Genomic DNA, 21,139 nt, shown 5'->3' with positions numbered 1-21,139 from the left:
TAAAAGAGTCACCTTAAATTCTAAGCTTCGTTGACCATGTCTGAAAAATCAATTTTATACTTTGTATAACTAATGAGGGAATTTTTAAATATGAAAAAAATAACTAGTAACTTAGAAGGCAAACAGACAGAGCGCTACACTTAGTTTCAAAGCCTGACCCAGGAGCTGGAGATGCTGAAGTCTGATGATGTTTATACAGTAACGTAATGCTTCACAGGGCAAAGGCAGTTGCCTTCAATTCTTTTTGGCGTGCATATTTGTGCCGACTCTTCGGCAGGTGATTTGTACCTCTTTGTATTTCAGTGATGCCCTTGGCTAATGTTCGGCTCTCTTGTGGCAGACGGCAGTGCTACCAGTGCTCCCTGCCCATGGCTGTACGCGGGTGGAGGGACAGATCCTGCATCCTGAGCTCAAGCACCTGGCCACTTGCAGGCTCCCGTCTTCCTCAGCCACTCATCCAAGTCGCAAGTGGTAGGACAGGAGGGCTGTGTGAATCTGTCCTGGGGAGGAGGAGAGCAATGCCCTGTCTGAGGTTTGTGGCCACAGTAATGCCAGCGGGGCCGTGTTGAAGTCAGTGGCAGTGCCACAGCAGGTTGAGGCAATTGCTGTTCACCTCCTCTCTTCAAAGCCTGAGGCTTGTTCCTGGCGCATTTTCTTACCCAGCAGGCGGCCTGGGATACACTTGGGTTGGGTTGGGTTGGGTTTGATTTTAAATAAAAAGTACTTTCTCCCCTCTTCCCCCCACCTTCTTAGGAAGTTTGTCAAAAACTTCCAAAGTGGGAAGTTTTCTTGGCCTTCCCATTCCTTAAGAATTGCTCGCTAATGCTAGACGGTTACTCTCTTGAAATGAGAGGCTGTTTGATAGCTGTTCTTGTTTTGTTAAATAACATCAGCTATTTTATCTGTATGGCCTTGTGTCTAGTCAGTAACTGAGTACTGTGTTTCCTCTATCAGACTGCATGCAGTATGAAGAACCAGAATCACCGAGAGGCGTATAATAGAGCACAACTTTTCTATCTCGGATACGAGGTCACTGGTTATATGTGGGGAAGTCGTGTTTTGATCTTGACTTACATGGCTCATGTGGGCTGGTACAGTAGGGCAAGGGGGAGAGGGAGCACCACCCATTCCTTCAGAGCTCCTTTCTAAAGGCGCAGTTGAAAAGGCTGGTGCAGCAAACTCTCCTGTGCTCCTCATCTGAGTTCCTTTTCCTTACTAGAGCACAGTCTGTATGCTCCCAGTGCACAAATCAACTAAGCCTTTGGAAGGAAAGCCAAACTGAATGCTTGCCCTCCCGTAATTAATTCTGCGCTTTGATAAGGAGCGGGTTATGCCTAGATGAGTAAGCATGAAATTGTTTCAAACTCATTGAAATCTGTGGATTGATGTCAGAGGGTAGAGTTTGCACAGGTCTCACGAATTGCTTGAAGTTTGAAAGGATTGAACAGGTCATTCAATCAGTGCCTGTTTCCTGATGTGTCACAGGCCATCAACTTTTATCCAGATACCTTCCATATTAAGCCCAGTAACCTAGATGACAATAAAGTTTACTTTTCCCTCTGGCACTTCAGTGGAGAGATTCATTCTGCATTTGCAGAAACCATCAAAGATGAAGCACCTGTTAGTTAAACAACTGTGCTTTTGAAAACTTTTCTTTTTAGTTGTTGGCTCTTGAAGTGTTTTTCAGGGGCTGGCTACAGATCCTCATAGTGATGGGAATTCTCTGTCTAGAGAAGTGCTGAGCTTCTTTAATTATCACACTTCTCAGACATCGTTTTCTTTCAGGTCCTTTTTAAGATCAAAATTGGACACAATTTCAGTATGCATCTGATAAGTGTTGTACACCAATTTAAGCTCTCCTCCTACTTGCTACTCTAGCTTCCTGCATGGTGATACAGATCATGCATGACTGCCCACTCAAACAGACTTTGTGCCATTAGCAAATTTCATTGTCATTAATTTTTCAGCAATTAAATTGCTTGTATACTTTTAAGCTTCTTACCAGTGTCTGCAGAGACCTGCTAGAAATACCCACTGACAGCTGCTCCTCCGGACCTGTCAGCCCACCAGTTCCTCACCCATTCAGCATGTGCTTGATCATTATAGTGTGATGCTCTCTTTTAAGCATTATGCCGTACAGGGCTAAGTTTTATACCTTACAAGTATTCCTGTATTGCCTGTATGTACTTAAATTAATTAACCAAGTGGGCAGTCCCTCTGAAGAGAGATTAGATTTGTTCAGGAAGACCTATTTTGGAGTCATGTTGCCATTCATTCTGTCATTTTTATTACATGAGCTCCCCATCAGACTTCACTCAGTATGCTCGGGGACTCACGTCAACTTTTTTCCCCTACAGGAGTCACTTCTGTTTGTCATTTTGGCACAATATTCAAACCCACATCTCTGTGAGTTCCCTAGAATTCCAGGATATGTTAAAAATCTACATCAAAGAGGCCACAGGGAGATCAGCCAGCTATTTTAGTCTTTTGAATGGAAACTATCTATTATTTGTTGCTGGTTAAGTCTTTATAATTAGTAACAGCTTTCTCAGTACTGTATTTCTGTATTTGAAGAGGCTTTGTAGTCTATCCTTATGTGATACAAGTCCTCTTCCTTTTGTCTTATATTTGGACAATAATACAAATGAACCTTTCTGCATTCATTGTATTTTTAGTGTGTTTTACCATTGCATCTGCTGGTGGGCCTGAATAATTTTTCAGGTTTATTAGTTTATTGTCTTAGCCTTTTGGTTTATTTTCTGAAAATGCAGAATGAACTCAAAACTTACTTGGGACTGATAGTGGTGCTGTGCATTAGAGACATCTGTTCTGGCATGGTTCTGCAGTTCAGAAGAGTAAATCACAGCTCACATAGCATATTTGGGAGAAGAAAAGCAGCTCCCTAGGTTATTCTTTTCAGCAGTTACAGTGGAAATCTTTAAAGAGTTTTTTTAAATTTTGGCAGTGTCTCCTGGAGCCTGTATTCCCTGGTGGGGGATGGGGGAGTGGGTGGAAATTTTGATTTCTGTTTGCTAAATGCTAAATTGTAGAGAGTAATCTTAAAAAAAAAATCAAAAATCTTTTAAAAAAACTTAAGGTGGTAACGGTCTTAGCTTCAGTAAAGTGTTGGTAACCTCAGACTTTTCCTAAAAAGTTTAGACCAGGAAGCAGAGACATTTAATTTAAGACAGTCATCAGTTTTAACCCCGAACTGTAAAGATGGTAACACCAGCTGCTCCACTAACCTCTGGTTCATAGGAGATGTGCAGTATAAAGCCCCATCAACTTATTTCCCATTTGAGCTCTAAAACACAGGCAGAAGCTGTCTGTAGAGCAGAGGGAAGCAGAGCAATCCTCAGCAGACACACTGGTGTTAGCAGTAACAGCATGGGCTGCTGTGGTCCACTGAGAGCATGAGGTCTAGTTTTCTGCAGTTGCAGGCAACCCTGCATTAAATGTTGAGTCCACTGTGGTCAATTGAACTTGCCTGAGTTATGTGATACATTTTAAAAGCAAGGATTGTGGTTTTTTTAGACTAAGTTAACTGCAGAAGCAAAATAAATTCCAGTCATCTTTTTTCTTAATGAACCAGTGACATCAGCAAACCTCACTTAAATGTCTGCATTTGGGTGGACTCCTGTCAGTAACAATCTCAGCAGTGTCTAAGAAACTAGATTTATTCCACCAGCGCATCTTTTGTGTCTCTTATTTCAACATTAAATATTTCTTTAAATTTTAGTATGAAAACATCAGGAACTAAAAACCCTGCCTATTTATGTGGCTGAGGTGAAGAAAGTCACAGACCCGCAAACTGGCATGTGCTACAAAACACCGAACAGTTGAAGGAGAAAACAAAATTTATTTTAGCATAAGCATATCTCCAAAACTCACATTGTAGTTAAGGTACCAGAATATGGTCAAGGCTTTCAGACATTTAGTACCAGCCTAGGCAACTTTAATTCCTGAACTGCAATTTTGACAATATCAAAAATAAAGTACCCTGCCAATTCAGTAAAAAGATTCATCCCATTGTCCCTCCTAAATTTAGGGAGAAAGAATATGTGCCATGGAAATGCATAAAAGCGTCTGCTAATCTCGGTTGTGAGCCTTCATTCTGGTCTGCCTGCCTCTTAACTTCAGTTCTATGTTTTCCTCATTTGTTCACGTTTCTCTTGATCCATTCTTCACTTCTTTTTGGAAAGTTATTTTCCTTAAAGCTTTGTATTTATAAATCTATTACCTCAACTGTGTTTTCCGTTGTCTTTTCCTCCTGCCCTATTGCCTTGTATTCATGTTGTCTTCCTTCTGTACATACTGCCTGATACCTTGATTCTCATTTGCCCTTCTGCGTATCTCCTTGCATTTCTTTATTCAGTCCTGGTTTCTTCCCTTTTCTCTTCTTCCTAACCCTTTCTGTCCATTGCAACAGCTTCTTTGTTTGCACTGCTGGAATGCATCGGAAATGATGTTTTCCCCTCTCCCCTGCCCTTTTAGTTACTGAAATATGCACATAAGAATTCAGATATGCTTCTAAAAATAGTGAAAGGATAAAACTGTTTGTTTCAGCTTTTCAGTCTTTGCTTTATTAGAACTTCTGGGAGGAAAGCCGCATAAAGTCTATAACTAATTCAGATGTAGGGAAAAAAATAAAGTAAAAATAAAAACCAGAAAGAAATATAGCTACATCATACTTGATTTAGGAAAAAAAAAAAAAAAGTCAAATCTCACACATGCTCTACCTATAGACAGTGTCAGTATGGCATATGTAGTTTGAAATGGCATTTTATATCCTGGGTCTTTTTGCTTGTGTGAGGGGGATTATTGTGTAATTTACAGTTCTAAGGGTTGATACTAAAGCTAACAGAACTTGGTGTGAGATTGAAAGAAAACAGTTTATATCTGGGGCATTTTTAGAGATGATGAGAGTCATGTAAATTCTGAAAGATGTGGTGGATGAGAATTTCTTCCTGTAGGGAATGTCTTTCCAGGCAGGTAATTGTGAAGTCCTGGCATTTCCCATTGTCCAATAGATTCTTCTTCCCCAGCAACTGGATTTCAAGATTTCATTTCACTTTCTCTTTCAAGACTGCTTAGATATTTCTCAAATGAAAAGAAATGGATTTAGGGTGGGGTTTTTGTTGGGTTTTTTTTTTGTTTGTTGTGGTGGGGTTTTTTGGTTTGGTTTTTTTTGTTTGGTTTTTTTTTTTTTTTTAGTTTATACTCAATATTGTGAATATTAGGCTTTAAATTCTATCCTGATTTGGATCTGTAGATGCTCGTGGCATGATTATAAAGATCATCAGCCCTGTGATGCTCCAGTGTTATGTAGCTTTATCTCGGGATATGGATTCCTGAAACTGCATGTCCCAAATTCTGTTGAACTAATTATTACAGTGTAGACAGCTTCTAAAAATAAACTTTCCCATTAGATATTATGTCTTATAATAAATTTGCTCTTCAGAAAAGTTTTATTCTCCTCTTGAAAGAATAAAGTTTATGGTTTTCTTCCTTCCCCACAACCCCCTAAAATACTGATGAGGCAGGCAGGTGCATTTACTGGCAGGTTTTAAAAAGTATTTAGGGGTGAATTAAAGGCTTCATAAAAATCCTCTGAGACAGGGAGCACTTAGATGTGATTGGGCAAAAGGCTGATAGTGGGAAAGCTCCTAGTGCTAGGTAGTGTAGGCCCTGGTGTGGGCATTTGGTTTACACATGCCCGTTTGTGGTGGATTGCATTTAGCAAGTATTTGTTTTCCCTGGTAATGAGGTGAGAAACAAGGGTCTTTGCTTTGTGTCATCTCTCGGAACATCTCTCACTTTTTACCTTATGTCTTCCTCTTCCCTTGAAACCTGTTGCATCTCCCTGGTGCTTGTCTTTGTAAGTAAATGTATTGACAAACCAAGTACCATTCTCTCAGTCTTGTCTTAGTGGAATACGAGCACATCCTCTGAAATAATTTTTCTGCCTTTGAAAACATAACTTGAAAGCCTCATTGGGAGTTTAAATTACATTTAAATGTATTCAGTGTTTAAGCTCGTGATGAGAAGATCTCTCCCAACAGTAGAAAATCACAGACTTCCTCCAAATATAATATAGTCTTTTCTTCTGCAATTATTTGTGTGATTTGTCATGAATTTTCTAGCATGTCATACTACATGTCTCTGTGCCAGTGCCTTCCTCCACTTTTCACTGGTACCTTTCTGATCATGATCGTTTTACCTTTTAATTACTGGACACTTTCCTCAGCATATGGAGACATGAACAGTAGGATTCAATATTTCTTGTGTTTTCAGCTCACCGATCCAAGGGGGAGGACAGAACTTTATCAAATGGGGGAAACCATCTCCTTGCAGAAACTCTACCTCTCCTGAGAGGTTTCAGGTCTCATCATACTAAGATTGACTTTAGAATCTCTTTTCACTTTGGGATTTGTTCTGTGCTGCTTTTTGTTTGCCTCTTTGCTTTAACCCTGGTCCCTGCCTTGCTATGGTGGAAGCAGAATAGATTAGGCAGCTGATTCCTGTCCCTTCTGTAAGGGGCCTATTCCACTTCTTCAGAGTGGAAATTAGCTGAGCCATTAGATGACCCATCTGAAGATGATAAAATAGATAAGCAACTTCAGGCCAAACTAATGTACTGAAAAGAAGCAGCTGGGATACATTTAAGCTAAATTATGTGGCAGATAGAAATTAATGGTTATTAGTAATATTAAAAAAGGGAGATTGTTGATGGTGAACTGAGAAAACAAAACTTAATATTGAGAATTAACTGTGGAACATATGTTCAAGAATTCCCTACAGATGTTGTAAGGTCATTTAGTTCCCCAGTAAGTATTTTCCTTAAGTAGTTAAAGCAGCAGAGAGATCCTCCAGTATTTAACACAGTCTTTCCTTACCGGTAAAAAACATAGGGAAACTATAGCTGTACTATCACAGGAGGAGGGGATGGCAGCAAACCACTTCTTGGCTGCATCTTCTGCTTCAGTTCTACTACATTTACTGTTTAGGAAGAAATTTGATTGATTAATTCCCACAACATTATGAGAAAGATCATTATAATTACTTTAGCACTAGAAAACCTGTATATAGGAAGGTTACATGACTTGTCCAAGGCCATGTTTCAGGCCAGTTTCAAAGGCTCCTGTTCCGATTTCATTAGGCCAAGCTCCTCCTAATTTGACTATTCCTTGCCTGGAAAATGTGTGGAAATGCAAGGTAGTGCTAAACTTGCAGTACCAAAGTAGTGGCTGGCAAAAGTGCTAGTGGTGGGCTGAGATGTGCTCAGAGCTGACATTGGATCTTCCTTGTGACAGAAAGCCAGGTAAGTGTTAGCAGAAGGGATGGGGAGTGAGAGACTTCTCTTCCGCTAGTATTTTTCTGTTGATTGTGTCGTTGTGTAGTTGGTCTGCTCAAGTAAGATGCAAGTTGATTGGAGTATCTTCTGTATGTATTCTTCCACTCATTTTCAAAATTTGTGTCAGCATGACCCTTCCAACACTGCCGCCTCTCTCCATGATCCACCAGCTCCATTAGAGATACTGTTTTAAGTGAGTGCAGACGCCAGTCCCCATAACGTGTTCTATTTCCCTTTGCAAAGGACAATGGTTTCTTCTATCCCCCTTTCATTTTGTGATTGGAAGCATAAATATGTAAAGTGATTGAAAAAACCAATCCTAACTTTATATATCTGATGCAGAGAACTGACCTGACTGACTTCAGTGAGAGCTTGAGATCTGATGAAAATATAAGCTCAACACTCCCTAGGACTGTAAGGGAAAACTGAATGTTAAGCATGAATTAAATTGAGAACAAAAGCGGGGGATATCATGATGCTGCTAGATACATCATTGGTGTGCCTGTGACTTCCATATTGCATGCAGTTGTGTTTTCATCATTCAGAAAGCTTCAGAGATGCCCATAGGGATGAATGGCCAGAGGCGTGGAGTAGCTTCTCAGCAAGGGATGACTAAGTAGCCTGGGATTCTTCAGCCTGGAATAGCCAGCTGCATTGTATTAGCAGTCTCTGGAAGTATAAACCTCTCTTCCAGCACAAGAACTGGAAAGCCCAATAAAGCTGTTTGGACTGTTGAGAACAGGAAGAGAGGAGCGGTCCGAATAAAGGTAATACTGAAACTTACTAACAACTCTGGCCTGAATGGGGGAAAAAATCCTCTTTAAAATCACCCCAAGGGGTTTCTTGTAAAAGTTGAATACAATTCTTGTGTCTTTCTGATGTGCACAGCTCCACCCTGTATTCCTTCCTTTTGCATCTTCCTGGTAATGAATAGACATGTGTGTCTACTTTAAAAAGAGAGGAAAATATGTGATTTTTTTTGTCTTAAGTGGAAATTTCCCGTGGTCAGCTGAATCCTTCTTCAATAATTAATGCCTGAAAGCATTTTCTGTAGTACTTACTTAAATTTGAATAGCTTTGTTCATTATTGTAAAGCTGCATTTTGATTCTCTGAGTATGCATTACCACTGTCTGGTATTGCATTACAGGTGTTGACTTGAGTTTAGTAATAGGGAAGCGTTGCAAGGAGTCAGGCTGTACTGAGACCTTGTGGATGAGCCTTCAATTGCCATGCTTCAGCTTTGCATGCCATTGGGGTCTTCCACCATAGTCAGTGTGGAGCTGCAGCCCCAAAGCCAGAGACATCAGGCAGATCTAATTCAATTTATGTGTTTGTTCTGTCAGAGTCAAAACACAGAGCAGTAAGCCAACATCTATCTTTGTTGCCTTGAAAGGCTTTTAATGCTATTTTGGCTACTAGTGTTGTACTCAAAATAAATCCTTTCAACACTATTATTCAACTCAATGCTTTGTACACTAGGTGCATAAGTTATTTGCTAAATGTTTTGTGATGAAGATTATGTAAGTAGTGAGCTTTTACATTTTGGCACCGGAGAGTAACAGAACAGTGTGTAGTACTTTGTAACTTGGTGTAGGAAGGAAGCTCTTCTAAGTCCTCTGTAATGACATGGCACAGCAGGAAGATGAATCTGGATTAATTTGCAAATTAATCTAGAGGAAATGTCACAATGAGCTTTATTTTTTTAGCTAAACTTTTCAAGGCTTTTAGCTCAAAGATGAGATTTTGAATCTATACAGATGTCTCTGAATTAAATCAGACTTTCTCAAAGGTGTCTTAAGCTTCTGTCGACTTCAGTGCCAGTCACAGAAACTAGTGAGCTTTGCAAGAAGAACACAGAATTAATGTTGCTTTGCCTATAATATGGAAACTCTATTTGCAGTTGTGCTAATGGGAGTTACATGATGGCATGTCATATATATGTTCTATGTCATTACCTGCGAATGATTAGAAAGTAGAAACTGGAGTGTACATGTGTATAATATTTTTTTATTTGGACTTTATTGACTAATTTCTTGGGGGTCTTTGTAAGTGACTCTGATTTCAAAGCACATCCAAAATCTCCAGGAAAATCATGGATATTTTCGTTCCTTGCTGGAAGGAGTCAGTCTGTCCTAGTGGCTCCACAGAGGTGTTTATCTCTGCTTCCTCCCAGGCAAAACTGGAAGAAATTTCCCAGCTAAAGTATTGGCAATTTGAACTATTACAAGACTGGCTTTCTTTCCGCAGGCAGGTGGTGATGTAACCATAGGAAGAGTTTGGATTGTGAAAAATCAGTTATTGTCTTCTCCTTTAACTTTACTTGCTTATAAATGTCATATCCTGTTCTTCACGGGGTGGAAGCTTAGCAGAGGTTCATATTTTAAACAAAGATGTCATTCATTTTGAATCAAAACCATAGATACAATAAACCACAGTGAGTGGCATTTCCGTGGTGTGCGGGCATCGCATATGCTGCAGGTTCATGAGACTAAAATGCCACGTGCTGTCATTGTACACATCTTCAGGGGCTGCATTGCTTCTGCTGGCATCACAGAGGAAATTTCTAAGTTTTTGGTTTAGAGTCTGCTTCTGCATTCACAACCCCATCATCCAAATGAGTCTGAAAAGTTATTTTCCCCATTAATACAAATACAAAAATTGTGAATCTAATGTCAACATATGCATTAAATCCGCCTACAAATTTCACACTGAGCATACAGGCTGAAGAGAACAGCATGGAGCTCCTCTGCTGTGTATAATACAGGCTACGGAGTTGGGGAAGGAGGATAGAGATTTGTTAAATTTAAACTTAAAGATTGAATTATATAGGAAAAGTTACAAAAAAGATTATTGCTTTGGATCAGGAATTTTTTTTGGTAAAAATTATGACCTGAGCATGTAAGCAGGTATAACAGGGATCAATTTAAAGGGAGGAAAAGCAGAGGTAGTTTTGCAGTATGGTCCTATACCAGTGTCCTACAACAAAACCCACAAGATCTATGCCAGTTTGGGCTGGAGGAGGCAGACACAGGGCTTGGCCTTTGGGGTGGTGCCAGGGTGCAGCAGCTCTCAGAGCAGTACAGCCCTTTCTGTACTGCTAAACGAATGCCAGGCGCAGCAGCTGCAGCACTGTCCAATGTTTGGCAAAGATCCCAGCGAGCATCTCCCCTCGTTCCTCATCTCTCCTTTTTTTTCTCACCTGCCCTTCCTCCAGGAGCCCGTGGTACTTTGCCCTCGTGACAGCTTTGTCCCCAGTCCTAGACACGGTGCAGTTTCATTTCTCTGATAGCAAAAGTTGACTTGAACGCAACGGGTGGTACTGTAGGAGATTAATGGAAATGTTTCTTGAGAAAATTGATGGAGGTTTTAGTTTAACAGTGAGTGAATTGCTAATCATCTTGTCAAGAGCAGCTGGTAGACAGGTATTCAAGCTTAGTTCTCAAAATCATAAACTTCCTAAAAAATTACTGTCCTTTTTTTTTTCCCCCCACCATCTTTCTTTTCCACTTAATCATCTACATTTCTAAATATGCCTTTCCTTCATGTGCCACAAACTTTTAGGTGAAAAAGCTCTATATCAAATCAGCCAGGACCGTGGAGTTTTGAAATAATTATTTAAGTTGTTATGACTGTTGCATACACGCAGGAGCGAGCATTGAGTTGGGTCCAAACTGGATTATTCAAACAAAAGCTAAGCATAATAAGAAAAGGAAAAGTATATCACAACACATAACTCTGTTTAGTGAGTATTTCAACACAGATGTAGGCATGGCGGCATTTAACTGTTATGCTCCCTTTTTAAAAAAATCTCAAGCTGTTTGATAAGGAAGCTGAAGTTAAAATGAAGCCTTTCTCATAACCTCTGCTCCCTCCTGTGCAAAGGCAGGAGCAGGAACAGCCTGTGTCTTGAAATGGTCAGCACGGTGGCAGAGGGCCAGTGTCATGGCGTGGTGTCAGCATTGATGACTCTGCAGAGGGGAATTGCCTGAAAAGTCTGTCCTTTGTCACCACTCAACTAGAGAGCTCAGGGCAGCGGCTTCTTGATCCGGAGAGCAGTAGGAAAGGTCTCAGCAAGCCTGCCGAGGAAGAAGAGGTTGCCATCCAAGGAGGCTTTCTTGTGTGAAGGTTATGATAATATGCTGTCCTGAATAATTCATCTCCAGAACAGAGCTGTGGCAGCACTCTGTCAGCTGTGACAATAAACGCCAGGTACTTAGCCAAGCTGCCTGTTCTGTGGGGTGAGCATCTTATTAAAATCTCTTTGACTTGATACCTAGGCTAAAAATACCTTTGTTGCCGTTTAACTACAGTTTCCTTTTTAACTTTTAAAGTAGCAATCACTAGCCACTTACAAATCCTGTGTCACGGACAGCATCTGATTGACGCATTTAGATTTGCTGTCAGCCTATCACTAGATCAGATGCAGCAAATAAATTCTTAAGCAAAGCAGTCGAAGGAAATAACAAAACGTTTTGGGGGATAGCATCAGTGGCAGGGTTATTGAGGGCATAGCTGAGAGAGAAGCATATGTTCACGGAAATAAAATATGGACAAAAAGAAGAAGGTGGAAAGAAACCTTCCTAGTCAAAGGCCAAGTTGAGTGCTAGGGAATTACAGGGGGTCTTGTGCACCAGCTTATCTATCTGCTAGAAAATAAGCAACACCTACCAAGATCCTTCCTAAATTTGTCAGGTTTTCTTATGTCTGACAAAATTTTCCATATGTCTCACAAAATTTTCTGGAAGGCAGGAGAGAGAACAAAAGGAAATGGGCAGGATATTTTATTTCTCTTTGTGCCATCCTATGGCAGGTGGGGACTGGGAGTTGGACAGACTGGTTTTGTTTCCAGAAGAGGAAGCTAAAGTCCTGAAAACTGGGGGCAGCTGGGCAGTGACAAAAGATAGATGGTTTCCTCCTGGGATGCAGGGGCACCTTGCTGGCCAACCTTGCTGCTGAGCCTTTCAAGAGAGGAAAGGGATATTTTCTTTGCAAATATGTTGAAGTGCGAGCTCGTACTGAGGCGCTGCGTAAGCCGTGGTTGCCAGCAAAGCTTCAGCTGAAGTTTTGCTAAAACTCAAGCAGAGAGGAATAGAGGGTAACTGTAGAAGCACCTTTTCCCTCCTGTATCCTTGTGGATGGATACAGGGGTGTTTAATTCCTGGATACAAATCGCAGTATCCTTCAGAGTATTTTAATTTTTCCTGATTTCTTACAGCCCCATCAGGACTGTTGTGCTTAGCAGAAACCACTAGTCCCCATGTCAGACTGCTTGCTAGGAACAGCTTAAGCAAGTGCTGAGAGCAGGCCCACAAGGAGCAGGAGTTACACTGAATTGGGAGGATACTCTGGAAAAGTTACTCTGAAAAGCTCAAGCCAGGCTCTAATACTAGTCCCACCAAAGCAAGGCTGTCGGATTATTAGAAAAATAAGGAGTTTCCAGTAAAAGAAGTTAATCTTTTCCTAAAAGAAAAAACTGCAAGTCCAGCATTCTCGTATTTTGCTGCTTTAACAGCACTATCACACTATCATTCCTTAAAAGTGCTGCTGTAGGGTTTTTTTCTTAGTACTTTGGTGGCCGGTAATATCTAGATATCTCTGGATTTACATCGGCCATTCCTAGTAAGGGATTTTGAACGTATCAGGTGAGAACTGTGTGCATTAAAACACAAGCTATACCTGGCTGTTTGTTGTCTTCTTTGGAGCTGCTACTTGTCAGGGTACAACATCCTCTGTGCTACCCAGCAAGACTGGACGGTGAAACAAAATGAGAGCATTTTCCCTCTCATCCCTGGAAGTCTTTCAAACCAGGATCTCAATTTGTTTACACAAGTTTGCCTGCACATCCTTATGTGCATGCAGGAGCCGGATACAAGCATCCCAGCTGAGCTCTGAAATCAGGTGGTGACTTGATAGGGAGATAAGTGTCCACAAGCTTTTAGAAGTGCTGAATTAGGGATAGCAAAACTTTCCAAAACAAGTTTTTTTTAAATGCATCTCACATTGTAGCATCTGCTTTTCCCTGCAGTTCTGAACACTGTTTCTCCCCGTCCCCAGCATCTGTGACCTCCAGTGACAGGTATACGGTATTTCGTGTGAAGTTACGGGTAACTTATCTGCTTCATTACCAGACTGACCTGAATCCTTTGCTGACCCATCGTGTCTCCTCCCCATCAACAAGGCCAGGTTGGATGAGGCTTTGAACAACCTGGTCTACTGGAAGGTGTCTCTGCCCATGGCAGGGGGGTTGGAACTAGGTGGTCATAAGGTCCTTCCAACCCAAACCATTCTGTGATTCTATGATGTCTGCTTGCTCAAAATTGCAGTTGCAAGTCCAGTCTTTACTGGAGCCTCTGACAACTGCCACAAGTTGATGGTGAATGATCCAGGTGCTGCATAGCACCTGCAGTGCCTTTCTGCAGATGGAGGTGCGTATTGTGATCTCCTCCCTTACTTGTTGGCAAATGACTAAACATCCAGGATTAAACCTTGATCGTCTTTGTCAGTTCTTGGCCATTGTAGCAGCTGGGTTTATTTTTGCTTCCCTGGCCTCTGCAATGGTAGGCTGAACTCAGTCCTGGACTCCTGAATGGCATGGTGCCCGTGCTCCCAGCCTGCTAGCTGAAGCCTTGGCTCTCCTCTCTCTTGCTGGCCCTAATGGGATCTCTGGGTTCTCTCCTTCCCACAACATGAGTGAGGCAGCGAGGTGACATTAAAGTTCTGGAACTGCAGATAAAAGGCCCTTACTGTATTTATTGAGTGTTAGAGATAAGTAATCCACTCTGCTGTCAGTGTCTAGAGAAACAGCAAATAAAGTATACATGCCCTTTGCTTTGATGTGATGAAACCTCTAGAGGACATTTTCTTCAGTGACACTCGCAGTGCAGCTGTAACTGAGTTTTTCAGTGGAAAACACAAGATTTTCATGTCTTTATGCATTGCTTCAAAAATATGGCTATGGCTGATTCTTGTACGCTGGATAATTCCCTGTCTGAAAGCTGGTGGGTTTTTTCCGAAATGTTATTAAAATCATCTTAACCATTTTTATTGGAAAGGGAAAAAATAATAGTTATTTTGTGGTTTCATACACAACATTGAAACAACAGTCTGGTTTTCATTTAAAGCAATAAAAGTATGGAAATTCAAAATGAAGACTCTCTTCATGTCCTTAGATCAACTTGTTGGCCTTGCTGAAACACATGATGGATAGAGGAGGGGAAAAAACCTCAGTCTTACAACCATAGCATTGTTTTCACATGCAGTTCAGCTTTTTTGTTGCTGGATTTCAAATGTGACATCCCTTTATTGCCTGTCTTCTTGAGCTATAAAAACTTCCTCTGTTTTGTAAATCTGCAGCAGTTTAGAATGCAGTGAACCACAGCCATTTTTAAAAAAACTTAATAATTGAGCAAATTGGTTAGCAAACATACATCAGTAATTGAATTAATACACTTAAATTCTGAGCTATAAACCTGACTGTTTGGGACAGTGGGTATTAGTCATTTCTGATTGATGGTATGGTCAGAAAGAGACCAGAGGCACTGGCACAGCTGCAGCATGGGAAACCCCAGGCAACCCCGAGAAACAGCCCTTCCCCATGCAAGGGGGATGTCCCTGAGACGGGACCCCAAGCAGTGGGGAATCCCATCCCTGGACCTGCTGCATCTGCCTCAAGATGTCCAATGCACTCGCGTGCGGGGTGGCTAGCATCGCAGTGCTGCCCCTCTGCTTCCAGCCTGCAGGTGCCCTTCCAGTTCTGCTTTACCCAAGGACAGGGCAGGGCCGAGTCTGGAGAAACTCCTCAGTGTGTCTGGGGTTCACTTCTCGCCAGAGAGCAGCGTGCCACTGTGCCTGAAATGCCTGCAGGCGCTGGGCAGTATGATGGGGTGTCCTTAGCCTCTGCGTTACTCCATCTCCCCAAGTCTTTGAAAAGCAACTTCTTCACAAAGCTGTTCCTTCCCTCTACACTGTGAATGAGCCACCCTAGCTGTTTACAGCCCTTTGATCTGGTAAGTCACAGCTCTGTCACTTCTGGCTGGTGCCTCCACCCTCAAAGCTGCATGCCCTCCCTCTTTTCCCCTCTCCTGGGAGAGAGGTTGGGCTCATTGCCTTCCTTCATCCACTTTCCCCAGCATCCCCTGCCTAAGCTCCATGTGTACATATATACTTAAAGCTGATAAAATTGTGACTTACTTTTGATTACCAAACTACTCTTCAGCTTCCATCCCCAATGACCCCTTACACCTTCTGAAACTTTGTAGCTTGTGAAGACAGGTCCATAAAGCGATGTTAAGTCTTAAACGAGGTACTTCAGAGCCAACTGGCCGACTGCTATGGCAACACTTAACGTTGTGAAAGTTGTACCTGTTGAAGCGCTCAGTGTAATAAACCATTTGTTCAAGCAAAATTAAACCCGCTGGTCCCTTCCTCTGCAGCAGCCCACGTGTGCTGCGGAGCAGAGGCAGGGAACGGGCTTAGGCAGCTCAGCGCCTGCAGCCCCCAGGCTGGGCAGTTTGTCTCTATCTCAGATGCATTCCCACAGCGCAGAGGTTTCTGTCTGCTAAGCTTTGCCAGAGGAATTTGCTTCGTAGTCAGGAGGAGGTATTGTTTATTTCTTTTTCCCCAAGGGGAAATGAGTTGCCAAAGTAACCTGGACGAAGACTAGTGTTTTAGATGGGGTATTACAGCATCATATTTATTTGCTTGTTTATAGGACTTCTATATTCTTTCAAAGCACAGCAAGAATGTGCAATACATTGTGATTATTTATCATAACTGTAAGAAGGGGGCCTGGTGGTGATGGACATCTCAAGATTCCAGTGTGCAGAGCCCTTACCCGAAAGAGGACAGGGAGGTTTCTGGACAAGGTCTGTCCCCTCTGCTACGCAGTGTATGTTTAGCAGCAGCTCTGTTCCCTGTCCGGGCTCTTGTGGTCTGCCAGGAGGAACTGGGACAAGCACTGCTGAAATCTCTAACATCGCTGTTCCGACTTGGCAGTAAAGAGCCCCTGAGTTGGTTCCTGAATGCTGGCACCATGTGCCTGCACTTTTACATTCATGGCTTGAGTGGGAAGCTCACAGAAGCCAGGTGACATTTCCAGCAGGGTGGGATGTGCTAGGTCGCCTTGTGCTGGCATCCTTTCCTTCAGGGCAGTCCTCCAGCCCACCCTGCATCCCTGCTTAATCCCCTCCCTTCCCCTCCTCGTCACAGGCTTAGCCAAGCAGCAGTGCCACGCCACAAAATCTCCCGGTCCTGGGGGTTGCAGAAGCTGGAGAGAAGCTGTGGAAGAGGTGAAGCATGGAGGAGGACAGAGATGACAGCCTGCAAGAGACTCACGGAGCTGGAGGAGTCTTGCCAATGCCCAGGTCAACACAAAACCTTTGAACGGCACGAAAAGCTGGGATGAAAGCCAGCGCACCACCACAGTCCAGGGCAGCTGCCCTGCCAGGCTACTCTGGAGGTTTGGCATGGAGCCCTGTGCACTCGGGAGCCCTGGGCCTCAGGGAGCAGCCTGGCCTGGAGGAAGGCAGAGCGGGCCTGGGCAGGGTGCTTTGCACGCTGCGGCTTTTGGAGCTGACCAGCTGGGCGGCACACACAGACAGGGGGTCTGCACCGTGTCTGGAGTCTTGGGGTGAGATGGGAGCCAGTGATTCCTCAGCTAGGACATGCTCAGGGTGAAGCATGAGAAAATGACCTTGAAGAGCAGCTTTTGCAAACACCACTCTCTGTTTTTTTCTGGAGCACATCGTACAGGGTTGTTCTCCCATAGAGAGCATGCATGTGTGCTGCAGAAGCCCGTTCAAGGCAGTAACTTACTGACAGCATTCTCTGTGCTAAACTGTTACTGGGTCTTGGTCACAGACCTGCAGTATAACAAACAGGAACCCTACCATGCCGTAACTTACATGGAGGCAGCTTTGCCAAGGGAAGGTGATGGCAGAGGTCAAGGTGTCTTTGACCCAACACTTAGAGAAGTTCCTGAGGTCCATGGAGAGGAGTGGATCCTCCTTGGAAAGATCTAGGGGCAGGGGCAAGGTGAGAGGCAGCTGCCCCCCCCCCCCCCCCCCCCCCCCACCTTCTCGGGGGAGAATTGGACTGAAGAGAGAAAGGGAACTTCTTCAAACCCTGTTGTGCTCAGCCAGTCCTACCCTCCTGGGCAGGCCTGTCATTTGGCTTCCTCTGTCAGGCAGCTCCACCACCCCTAGTGCCAGATGCCCTATTTCTCCTCCTTTCCTCTCCCCAGCTTTCATGGGTCAATCAGTGTTTCTTTCTGCCCCCCACATTTCTCTGTTCCCCAGCATATTTGTGTTAAAATTTGTGAGGATTTTTCTTGGGACCGTTTCAAGGTTTATTTCTGATGGGATTTAAAATGGAATCTGACTTCTGATCCTGTGGTGTGATGGTGATTAGGTAAGGCTGGTGTGGGTGTGCAGGTTGTGGTAGGATGGGGGAGACCAGCCAGGAACGTCAGTTAGGAGAGCACTCTGTACATGAGGTTGCTGTTTCAGGGGAGGGGGCAGAAAGCAGCCTCTGAAATCAGTCTTCTCCATGACAAGCAAAGGAATAGAGTGGAGAAACAACACAGAAAAAATATGCAACTAGAGAAATAATGGGATGGGGCAGATATCTATGAGTAGCCTGGTGGGTTTTCAGATGAGAGATTGTGACTGCAGATTGTGCATCCTCCTGTAGAAGGCACTAGTCTGTGAAGAGTGGACTCGATATCCTTGGTGAATCTTCTTTGGTGGTTCACTAAGCCTTCTGAGATAGAAGGCTTCATGGCTCACTTGTTGAGTCTCTTAAACGACTCTGAATAGGGTCCTGAATTGTGTCCCTGAACATTTTGGGAGGCCATAAGGAAACGTTGCCAGAATGGACTAGTCATGACAGGGAGTTTGGACTCGGCACCTGTAGACTTGCACAGCTGAAATGGTCACCCACAGGTTGGCAAGAGCTGGGGTGACACCAGCCCTCCTGTCCACCAGGACTGGCTCAGGAATGACACTCTCTCATGCTCTCTGCATGTAAGTAGACTCCAAACACAGGCAGCCTTGATGTATGCCAGTAGCGGTGATGGGAATGGACCTTGATGGAGACCAGTGGTGTGTAGGCTTTGCAGGTTTAGTGGCAGTTGCTGCAAGGACTTCTCAGCGTGACTGAACGTGCTCTCAGACATGCATCCTGCTGGAAAACACTGCCAGTGGTGCTGCACCTCTGCCCCTGGCTGGCACTGCATGACTCAGGAGTGCCTGCGTCAGGGCACCATGCGCAGAGGTTTGATTTATAACCCTGGTTCCTAGAGTCTCGCCTTGGCACAGCAGGAAATACCAGTTCCTGGGGAGAGAGCATGTGCTGGTGGAGTGAGCGTGTGATGAAGCCGTCCTGGTTGCAAGTTCTGAGGAGCAGCATTAGTCATGCCAGCAAGGTCAGTCACGACAGTGTTCTTCCTTGAAGCACATTAATTGCAGTCGCATGGAGGTGGCTATGGAGTGGGTAAAGTACGCAGAATGACCCAGTTCCACCAACTCTGACTGGAGGTGCCAGGATGGGGGTCTCCAGCCCAACGCTGCTCCCAGCAGGTCCAACACTGCAGCTACAGCAGGTTGTCTGGGGCCGTGTCCAGGTGATGGAGACTCCCTTTAGTGGACCATGTTAGTGACCCTGCACAGGACTTTATCCAGTTTGTTATCTGCCTGGTACTGGGGGGAATGACACACTGCACAGCGTGTCCAGGTGTGGCCTCACTCGAGGGGAATGATACCTTCCCCTATAATACCTGCTGGATGCTCTAACACCGGGCTTGTTGGCCTTCATTGCTGTGACTCCTGGCCAGCTTGGTGTGCATGCCTATGCAGATGCCTCTTGCCTGTGGAGCCTTGCGTGGAGAGCTGCCCCCTCCAGCCCATCCCAGCCTGCCCCACGTGTGGGGCTGATCTGTCTTGGGGCAGGACTTCTGCTGAAGTCCTTCTAAACGTACCACTCAACACTGGGCCTGCTGCCTATGGGAAGTGCCATGGTGGATACAACCGTCGGCTGCTTGTTTCTTTATACAAGATGTTCATCACGTTGGCTGAATTTTGCATGAAATGAAGCACCTCAATTGTTGTTATTTTGCCTTTCAATATCAACTCTCCAAACAAGCCAAATAGAGCATGCAGTTTCACGTACAAGTGGGAGACTGCTGTGATTTTGTCTGCATGTCGTGCTCCAGCTCACAGAAGCGTTGGCCGTCCATTCAGTAGTATGAAGAGGGATGTGGTACTCAACTCCACAACCTGTCAAACTGTTGTATTTCTCTTTGGCATGAAATAAAATAGTATTTGAATGCACAGTGGGGCTAATGCTACTTTGTGCAGCTTTTAATGAAGATTATAAAATTGAGGCAAAAAGCAGATCTTACTGTAATTAGAAGGTAGAAGAGTAAATCATAGGGAGGAATAGATTCATATTTGCTCTGAACTGCTTTTAAATACCTTCAGCTGTAGGAGCTGAGCTTCACTACGAACCCTTTGTGTGCTGAAGTGCAGGGTTTTCTTCATCCATTTGAATTGCAACACAGAAGATGCATGGCTGTTTTCCCCAGAGATTCAAGAGTCCCTGTGTTCATTTTGTTGATATGTGAAGTCATTTGGGTTTTTGCAGTCATACAATTATTTACTTGATGTGCTAAAGGCAACCCAAACCTCTTATTCCCATTTATTCACCCTTTGAGAAAAGATTTAGAAAAAAGTCACCAGTCATTGAAGTTTCAAGGTAATAACTAGCGGGAAACTGGGAGATAAACCACAACAGATGGGGGAGGGTTGTGAAGGACGTACCCTACATAATGCGCCATTAAAACTTCATGAAGAGGTGTCCCAGAAAAAACAGTACAAAGCACTAGGCTTAATATTAAATTCTTATTTTTAGCAGTCTGGTCATTTTCAGGAAGGAATAATCAGCTTAACCACAGCATTCACATATTTAATGTTCTGAGAGAAAAGGGATTGTCTGATTTTTCTTTTTTTTTTTTTCACAGTAATTAATGAAAGTCAAAAGCAGCAACTGGAATCTGCAAGCTACTCCTCCCGCTACGCTCTGGGACTTTTTTATGAAGCCGGTACACGGATTGATGTCCCCTGGGCTGCACAGTACATCACCGATAATCCCTGCATACGCTTCATCTCCATCGATAATAAGAAACGCAATATAGGTCAGTGCTCCCATTATTTCCCTTAAACACAGTGACAATAGAGGGTGTAGATCATGAAAAATGCTGTTTAATTGAGTGTTGCTATTCTGAACAGAGCAAGTATTTAACTCCAAGCCACAGCGGATAGCATTTAATGTCACATTTGGCCTGTAATAAAATACACAATGGAAGTGGGAAGGTCCTCAGAAAATCACCACCCAGCACATGGTTTACATTACTGCATTTATGAAACCGATGTCAGGGGATTTGCGACATCAAAATGTTGCTATTCCAAGAAGGAGCTGGAGTTCCTTTGTTTAAACATTGATTCATACTTGTGCCAATTTATCTCCCATCATCCATTACTTTACAACTCCTCTTCTTTTCACTAAGCATGCTTGGAAGTAGTAATGAGTTATATAATTGAGGCTGTTCAGTCTAATTCAGAGTTAGCCAGTGTGCTTTTACAATCATGGAAAATCCTTGAAATGGCTGCATGTAGTACAGCTGCTTGGTAAAGCTTGGAGAACATCCCACAAGGCAGACACTTCTCATCTGTTTCTGGAAGATGGCAGTCGAGTAAGTATATGTTTTATTCATTAAATGTATTTCATAT

The 21,139-nt window shown here is 43.4% G+C and overlaps 1 protein-coding gene across 2 annotated transcripts in view; it reads left to right on the top strand.

The window, feature by feature from the left end:
• Positions 1-21,139, top strand: part of RNLS (renalase, FAD dependent amine oxidase) — a 79,481-nt gene that overhangs the window by 36,743 nt on the left and 21,599 nt on the right. For both annotated transcript variants that reach the window (XM_086467192.1, XM_086467191.1), the window contains exon 5: positions 20,371-20,544. In XM_086467192.1, the coding sequence (XP_086323318.1) occupies positions 20,371-20,544 (174 nt within the window). The remainder of the gene's footprint in view (positions 1-20,370; positions 20,545-21,139) is intronic.

The sequence above is a fragment of the Leptosomus discolor genome, chromosome 6, assembly GCF_034619465.1.
Source record: "Leptosomus discolor isolate bLepDis1 chromosome 6, bLepDis1.hap2, whole genome shotgun sequence".
Classification (NCBI taxonomy): domain Eukaryota; kingdom Metazoa; phylum Chordata; class Aves; order Leptosomiformes; family Leptosomidae; genus Leptosomus; species Leptosomus discolor.
The sequence above is the reverse complement of the archived record's forward strand: the minus strand, read 5'-3'. Positions and strand labels throughout refer to the sequence as shown.